We start from the raw sequence: 9,187 nt of genomic DNA on the forward strand, positions 1-9,187 counted from the left end.
GCACAGAATCTGAACACAGACGAGACAGCTCGCCAAAATCATAGCAAAGAAGTTACAACCCTGGGATATGTAAAGCAAACAGCTACAATTGAAGAAACAGTTTCAACAGAAAATTAATTTCATATATTTATAAAACATTTTAAGGAAAGTTGTGTCTGTAAGTTTTATTTTAATAAGAAATAGACTCGATTATTAAAATCCTAATGAACTACTGTCTTTAGTAATAAATTCACTTTGTAATATTGTGGGTTGCTTGCATCATGCCACGAGTTTGATCGTGTAGTTCAGAGTTTCCCAAACGCATGGTCGGCGGAAATTCAGAGGTCCATGACAAAAATTCAAGAGATCCGCTATCACGTTCAATGTCAAGGTCTTCTATTTATGCACACATAAACACGTGATTTGCATTGCAATATTTAATATTATTTTCACTTTGAAAGTCATATTGGCGGAACTACTAACAACATTTCACTCTCATTCCATTCAAATTTCTAAAAATATTTCATTCAAACCGCCTCGGTGGTCTAGTACTGAGAGTTCCTGGTTACAGATCCAGAGGTCCGGGTTCGATTCTCGGCGCTACCAGATTTTTTTTTTCTGAGAAGTAGGCCTGGAGCGGGGTCCACTCAGCCTCGCGATCATATCTGAGGAACTACGTATTTGAAGGAAATAGCGGCTCCGGTCTAGAAAACCGCAATTAACGGCCGTGGGGATTCTTTGCGCTGACCATGGAACATCCTCTATCCGCTAAAGTTGGCACTAACTTCGCGGACAAGCGGCGGTGGCTCGGTCGGTATAGTTCGCTTGTGGATTACAGGCCACGGAGTTTTTTTTTTTTCATTCAACAGTTGGGTGGTCCGCACATAGAAATTACACGCAGTAAGTCATCTATGGTCCAAAGACCAGAGCTGACCCCCCCCCCCCCCACATAGTGGTGAGGTTTGAGAATGCCACAAGTTGTCATACCTCGGCTTTTCCTCGAAAACTTAGTACCGTACATTTACTGAAAAACCAGTCTGGACGGCAAGAAATTCATCCCGAATATCACACACAGGTAGGCTTATTGGCCTACCTTTTATTACAAGCCAGTCTGTTGTTTTGCGTGTCACACATCATCTGAGGGTTTTAAAGTTCTGTTTTCGGTGTGAATGTGTTGCCTATTTCGAAGTGCTACGCTGCCATTGGTTCACTCGCTCTGCAGTAACCAACCGCGGTGTGTTTCCTCATTTCTAGTTGTTACTCAACCCGAAAGTTCATCGCCGTCATCAAAAAAGCATACAATTGAACTGGTTTCTAAACTAGTTCAATCAAATCCATATAAATCATATTTCATATTATCTTACCATCTATGCCTCGGTAAAGCTAGTGTTTTATTTCCAGAAATTCACTAAGTAAAACAATAGGTCTACACACTTATTCCCTCAAACAGAGTTACACGTTACGCGCGTAGCAACCTGCTTGGTGTGAACACATTAAGAATACTATATATAACACGTGGAGCCATTTGTAATGCTCCTCGTGGCGTAAGTTTCCCCTTAGCTGATCCTTCCCACGTCCTGATAGGAACTTCTATTAAAACTATCATTGTCCTCCCAGTACAATGAAGTCAGGCTTCGAACTCATAACTACCTGCGCGTTTTATGAGGCAGAATCATTGACTTCGCCTGACGTTTGGGGACGAACCGGCACTTTCGCTGCAAAGTGCCCATAATTAGATTTGCAGTCCAGTTCGCGTGTCTTTCAGCTTCCAAAATTAATTTTATTGCACACACCTGGGGAAATCAAACGAATTTGAAAGCACAGCATACATTCTCTCACCTGCGACCATTTATTGCTAACTGTGCAATAATGAACAGCACAGGCCTGAAGCTTAGTGATAAGATAGCGTACCGCCGGTTGCTGGCCGTCATTGCCTGTGAAGTAGTGGGGGAAACGGACAGATATATTAGGCAGCTCGGGCGCCAGTCCACAGTGCATTCGCAGTTATGTGATAGGTGGCGTTGGGAGTCAGAAGTAATCGGTCTTGATTCTTTGTAGGTGGCAGCTCAACGCAGAGCTGAAATTTGCACGAGTTTCTTGAATAATTCTTTAATTTAGGTTTCTAACACAACCCAACCGAACTGTTCCGAATTAGGTGTTTCTCGCCTGTCTCAGCGTCGATAGTTAGCAGCGTGGGAAACAACTAGAAGGGATATAGTGACAAGTGATTTTGTGACAAGCTGTAACTTTCAAGCGTAAAAGAGATGTGTGCTCGATCGACAAGTGGTGAAGAAACAGACATCAGGGCTGTTCAGGAGAACAAAATGCAGTCACAAGGGGTCACTCAAGTGAGGCACGCGACGCAGGAACAGACCGAGGTCAGTAGCCACGTCGCTACAATGCAAGAAGTATGTAAACATCCGGAGACCAACTCCACATTCTACAGAGACATTCTGGCAATAGTAACGGAGAAACAACGTGTCATGGTTTGGGCCTTGTACGACCGCTTTGGAAAGTGGCAGCAGTCAAAACCCTACAAGTAAGAAAGAAAGCGAAAAATAATGTATTTAAAATGCACCAATATACAATGGGATTTGAAAGGGATGTTTAAAAAGGTCCTGTCTGAAAAATAAGTACCACACGTGGAGCACACACTGTTTTCTGTGGAGACTAATAAATTAGTCTAGCAGGGCCCATTTATTTTTTGGCAAAAAATGTTATATTTCGTTTTAGTTCTACTAGACATTATACATTTCGTTCAAAGTATTTAAAGAAAAGATGGTATTTTTCCCCCTTCGAAATTTACGAAATCTTATAAGTACTTTTTAAGTTAAGCTGCACATATTGCAGATTGCCCTGTAGTTGAAACGTAGGTCATGAATCTTAGTGTCTGTCAAAAGTTTTGGAAGCAGGCTGATTTGAAAATACATTATAATTTTCAATAATATTTTTGTTATGATCTCTAAAATTTGAAATCAGATCTGGTGGTTATATTAAGTCAATTTTGATATAAAAAAGGTTGATATATTATTTTCCATTACGTCATTATATCACGAAACGTTTAGAGGACATTTACCTACTACTGCAGAATTGTCATTTAGAACATTTTCGATGTAGGGATTAGGACTCGGATATAATAAAATATGCACCACGTTCGGCACGAAAAATTGTATATGCCGATAACATCATTCGAAAACAGTCTTTTAGGAACAGAGGAACAGAGAAAGTATTAGACTACACGATAGCTTTTGCGTACGATCTCCATATGCCGTAATTATAAATTTAAGACATACATTCTAACGTTTTCATTCCACACGATTGATACAGAAGCGAGTATACAGGCAAGAATAATGTTGATTGCGCTGGAATAGGTAGTAGGAAGAAATTAATGAACGGAATTGGACCCCAACACATCGAGCACCATTTACAATAACCGTAAGAGCGTAAATAATGTTATCAATATCTATTATTCTCAGTATGTCTATTTTGCAGGACATCAAATTCTGATGTTCAGACACACCGATTACTGTAGTATCAAAAACAATAAAAACGGGTAACAATTATGTGCAGTACTTACAATAAAACCTCAATTATAACACACTTCCATATTAGACTTTCGTATTACAAAACCGGAAGTGAAATGAGAGCGTGGGACATGAAATCACGGTTCGTATATGCGAAGTTTTGTTGTCTCTGATGGCTGATTTTGCTGTAGTTGCCTCATCTTTCATGCTACGTGCTGGCCAGCAACATGCGGTTGCTGGGGGACGTCGGTAACCGTTGCTATGACGTCAGTAACCTTGCTTATGCCGTGAGAAAAAAAAAATAGTAAAGGTTCAAAATACGTCACTTCCATTCAGTATGTGTCTTTATTTGCTGTAGAGGTTAGACTGTAATGGACTTCCTCGGCTTTAATTCATAAAAACGTATCCATACAAACGTCTCCCAGCTTTCACTGTTGCATGCTTATCCATTATTGTAGTTAGAAATTTATAAAGGTAAAGTTGTCCCTCTGCTTAACTAATTAAGCACTACGCCTTGAAGACGTATGGGGGATTGGATGTATAGATCCACATTTTCTTGACCTCGGCACCGTTTGGAGGTGAGCGTCAGTTTCATGCCCCGACCGCTTATCCCAACGAAAGAGCCCCCACTACCCATTGGATAGGAGGTTGGGTGGACCCCAGAGCCGGTCTGAATGACATGGAGGAGAGAAAATTTTTGACCCTACCAGAACTCAGACTCCAACCCCACAGTCTTCTGGCTTGTAGCCAGTCACTATACTGACTGAGCTATCCCGGCTCCCTTAGTTAGGAATATATGAAGAAAGAAGGTCAAACCTTGCTGTTAGTCAGTGGAAGTATATTCTGTTGCAGCTTGAAGCATAGCCACTTACTTGCAGAATAGGAATGGTACATGAAATGTCACAAGAATATATGGGGTTCATAAGGTGTAAATTTTTACCTAGCAATATCCTTTCATTACAAGGAATATGAAATATTGTATAAGAGTGTATATAATATGTAATGTTCAATTACACAGGTGAAAATTTATTTACATATAAAGATAAAAATAATTTTATTATCAGTTTAAAATGTTCTGCAATGATCTCTTTTTATAAACTTTTCAAGAAAACGTCTGTACCAAGGAGTGCATTAACTCATATCATGGGAGATAAGTGGGGAAAGACAGTTTTGCTTTCCTAACATTTGTTTACTGGAGTCAAAACGCAAAGTTTATGGGGCATGCACACTGTCCCCCATTCTAGCATTCCCAAATTTTTAATCCAGTTATGCTTTCAGTACTTATTAAAGAGATACAGTGTGAATGATGTAGAAAATATAAATAAACTAATGCAGTGCTTGCTTACAGAATTATTTTACGCACCTGATTTTTCAGTGAATTTTGAACACAGCTACAAATATGAAAGTAACTTAACCTCAAAACATAACAAGTGATTTTTGTTTCTGTTGCAGAATTCTGTTTCAAACAACACAGCCAGCACACGTGCTTATGCTCATTGCAGTGACCATTATTGCAATGCTGTTGAATCCAATGAAGAACAGAAGTGATGCTCTTATAAAACCGTCACCATTCATCAGTCTGGTCTACCTGTCTGCCTTCATGATGCACTTTGGAGCTCAAATGTGGATGACTTTTGTCTCAGGTAACATATTAAAACCATATTACATTTTTTACTTGTTTCATTCAGGTCCATCACACTAATATTATGATAAAGTTAAATAGTTCTGTCCAGTGTGACTGGTTAAGATTTTCTTATTTCAATTATTCATGCCCTTACATATTTCGGTCTTCAGAGGGACACCTTTACATCAATACTGTTAGAAGCCACCATTACAGTACATGTTCTAACAATTAAAATATATACATACAATATAAACAATATACAATTGGCTGTAAAATCTAGTCTTTACAACTACAGCTTGGTTTACAAATTCCAATAGAATCTTAACAAACCAACTATAAAAATTTTAAAGTATTGGAACAGCCGCTGAAGTTGTAAAGACTTCAAATTTTACAGCCAATTGTATATTGTTTATATTGTATGTATATATTTTAATTTTTAGAACATATACTGTAATGGTGGCTTCTAACAGTATTGATGTAAAGGTGTCCCTCTGAAGATGGTCTCTAAAGACCGAAATATGTAAGGGCATGAATAATTGAAAAAGAAAATCTTAACCAGTCACACTGGACAGAACTATTTAACTTTTTCATGTTACTTTTATATGAAAATAATATCAAGATGCCCGTAGTATGTCTGAAACTGATGATTTAGAATAATATTTGCAACAGATTAGTGGTATACTTAATGATGTGAACAAGCTCTGACACTTGGTATCCTGGAGTCACATTCTGATGTCTTCTTTTTTCAGCAGAGTTTTATCTCTATTTAAATGAAATATATGGACTCCAAACATTACTGTTCATCCAGTAGCCAAAAACTGGAAGATAAAGTTATCCCATTTTGTAATTAATTAAAGACCACGCCATAAAGATTATGAGGGAGCCTCCATACATCCTAAACTCAACACTAGAAGGCTGGGTGGGCTTTAAAGTAGAGAAAAAACTCTTCCCTGCCAGGAATCGAACCCGGAATTAAATGCAATTCAGTTTTCATTTCTGTGACTGTGGACTCTTCCTCTGTTAGGTCTCTAATTTTTGTGTATATGCACACGCACTTGCAACACACCTGCATCAGTGTACATGTGTGAGTTGCAGTGGTTCCACCTTAAGTTCATAACCACAATAACAACATGCTGTTTTTATAATTTGCAGGTCTGTCACTGTACTTTGCGGTGCCCCGTCACACATTTGGAGAAGTGCAACAAGTTTTATTCCCGCGATACTTTGGCCTCAACAGCGTCTTGAGCCTTGTCACCCTTGTTATTTTTGTCAAACTTCATCCTACTGGTACATGGGATGCATATGTGGCTCTCCAGGTAAGTTACAGAGTGCAATATCCATGTTTGCTGAGTAAAGTACCATTTCTCTGCCCAATCATATCATGTGTAAGGAGCCGGGATAGCTCAGTCATTATATAATATCGGTGGGCTATGGACTGGATAGCTGGGGTTCAATTCCCGGCAGGTGCTATAGGGCCTACCCATCCCCCTATCCAATGGGTACCATAGGGGTAAAGAGACGAAGGCATGAAGCTGATCGCTCACTTCCATCTAGTGCCGATGTCAAGAATAGTGGAGTTATACCTCCACTCCCTCGTATATCTTCTGGCATGGTGTTTCATTAATATAGTACAGGGTCAACTTTACATTTACCTTCTACTCATACAGACTGTACTGTGAGATTTATCCATAGAATGATGACCTAATGAATGTTGAAGAATAGCCTATTGCTCTCTTGAGAGCAGTAAAATGAACCACTTATTGCTAATCACAGAGTTAAAATTACTGTATGAAACGGTTATGAAACATATTTTCATGATATAAACTGAAAATGAATGCAGATAAGCCTTGTTAAAAAAGTAACATCATAGGTGTAATCCATTGTATTACGTGCAATGTTCTGGGTGTTTAGGTGACTAAAAACTTCAAGGCATATTTAAGGAATTTTATGACATTTTATGTATGCTTTTTTCCTAATATTTTGTCTAGAATTCAAAACAGTTTTATATCCCATATTTCAAAATTAACGTTACTGCAGAATAAAGCTGCATTCAAATGAAATTCATGACTATGTGATGCTGTAGAATTTGTGACAGTCCCAAAAACTACACTGTCTATTAAGGTACAAATATGCGTTTAGAATGTAAGGTGTTGGGGCAAGCTGCCTTACACACCATATATTTTTATATTAACCATTTTAAGTCATATGCAAAACTGTGAATGGCAGGCATGTGCATACAGGATCTAACACTTAACAGAGAGCTTATATAACACAATTTTAATCACATTTCTGTTTGCCAAATCAATCTGGAGGATACTGTGTATTAGATTTCACTAACATATATCCATTCAGAGGGAATTACTATATATGGTTTGACAGATTAAGCTGGCAGGTCCTTGTACACTGTAATGAACACATTTCAGGATGTACATAGTCACAGTCTTGTTTCAGGTTGGTGCTATGGCTCTGTGCTTTCTTGTGGAGCTACTGATCCGCCTGTACTTGGCTCCGCCTCTCCTGAGCCTCATTGCAGCCAAGATTGCAATGGAGAAGGCAGCAGGAGTTGGTCTGGAGGTTGGACGACATGATCCAGGCCCACTGGCAAAATGCCCTCACTACATAAAAATTCATAAGGCTTTCCGTAAGGTTCATATGTCCATTGCTATTGGCAACTTGATGTCAATGGCTTGCACAGTGTTGCACCTGCTCTATCTGGCCAACAAATTGAGTGTCCTCTAACACCAGTGCTTCCATAGGATGTACTGTATGGGTACCCAGTATTTGGACTGCATTTGTAGATCTGTCACTTCACCCACATTCACTGTTAATTTTGACTGTTATGATTAAGTATTCATCCTCTTAATGGTCTATTTATTTAACTATTTAATTATAGTAAGCTTATCACGATGATGTTTAAATATTTGTCACAGAAGATCTTAATACATGGAAGGAAAGTTGCATGTTTTATAAAATTTAAAAAATAAAATTAAGCCATAAAACAACATGAACTTAGCAAAGCGAAGAAAAGCGTCTTTTTATATTAAAAAGTACATTTATAATTAAAAGTAACTTTCCTTTTATGTTAATATTGTATTTCCATCTTTTGTGATAGCAAATTACAGGGCTTGATTTTTAAACTTTTGGAATAGGAATATACTTAAAGAAAATGCTGTTTATGATTCTTGAATACAGTTACATAAATTCTAAGAATTGCATCAGATTTATTTGTTCCTGCTAAAGATATATCAGACCACTGATATTGGCATATCTTCAAGAAATCAAGCCCTGATTGCAAATGGTATTCCCACCACATGTGTCAGGCTATACTGCACATCTTTAATATCTTGCCAGATATCATGGATATCGCGTTTAGCTGCCTGGCTCTCATAATCTGAATGGAACAATGCTGATATTAAAATGGCTAGTGAGTTTATATTTGGAGTTACTGAATGAATACTCTATATTTCAGAGGCGAAAGTAAACCAGAAAAAAAGAGTTTCAGTATACCATTTGACAGAATATTTGGTTAAAGAAATAATTTTCTTTATAGCACTGCATTTACAGGTGTGTACATCAAAAACACACAACACCTTATGTAATATATGTGAGGAATCTTATTATGCATACACTTCAGTATTTTCATGATGAGCCTGAACTAACACCTCTAATTATATTATAGTATCAGGTAAGGTAAAGCTATCCTTGTAAAAGGCCGTGAAGGCCCACAGGGTTGTGAGATGTTGAGGTTCCCACATTTTCTAGACAATCGGCTCACAGATGGCAGTAATGTTGTCAGCCTTAAGGCTGCGCCATAGCTCAAGTGGTTAGTTGCTGGCTCCCCATTGCGGCAGCCCGGGTTCAATCCCAGGTCTGGTGAAGTGGAATTTATGGTGGACAAAGTGGCGCTGGGGCGGTTTTCTCCAAGTACTTCGGTTTCCCCTGTCAATCTTGATTCCACCAATTGCTCCACAGTCACCCTCACCTATCTGGGGCTAGTACAATAGGCCAGAAGTGGCCACAGTACAAGGGACTTAGTTCCACCCCACTAGCAATAAAAAAA

General features: G+C 38.5%; 1 protein-coding gene across 1 annotated transcript; it reads left to right on the forward strand.

Annotated features, from left to right (window-relative positions):
- The first annotated feature begins 1,961 nt into the window (after positions 1–1,961).
- Positions 1,962–8,523, forward strand: LOC111868534 (transmembrane protein 205). The gene is made up of 4 exons (XM_023859247.2): positions 1,962–2,518; positions 4,956–5,146; positions 6,280–6,443; positions 7,579–8,523. The coding sequence occupies exons 1-4, from the start codon at positions 2,244–2,246 to the stop codon at positions 7,864–7,866; spliced, it is 918 nt and encodes a 305-aa protein (XP_023715015.1). The 5' UTR covers positions 1,962–2,243; the 3' UTR covers positions 7,867–8,523.
- The last annotated feature ends 664 nt before the right edge of the window (positions 8,524–9,187 follow it).

Source organism: Cryptotermes secundus, unplaced genomic scaffold, assembly GCF_002891405.2.
Source record: "Cryptotermes secundus unplaced genomic scaffold, Csec_1.0 scaffold239, whole genome shotgun sequence".
Classification (NCBI taxonomy): domain Eukaryota; kingdom Metazoa; phylum Arthropoda; class Insecta; order Blattodea; family Kalotermitidae; genus Cryptotermes; species Cryptotermes secundus.

Bases quoted from the DNA above. Each gene is read 5' to 3' on its own strand.
- LOC111868534 (XM_023859247.2), top strand. From the start codon at position 2,244: ATGTGTGCTCGATCGACAAGTGGTGAAGAAACAGACATCAGGGCTGTT. The intron at 5,147-6,279 runs GTAACATATTAA...TATAATTTGCAG, and splicing joins GTGGATGACTTTTGTCTCAG to GTCTGTCACTGTACTTTGCG. The intron at 6,444-7,578 runs GTAAGTTACAGA...GTCTTGTTTCAG, and splicing joins ATGCATATGTGGCTCTCCAG to GTTGGTGCTATGGCTCTGTG.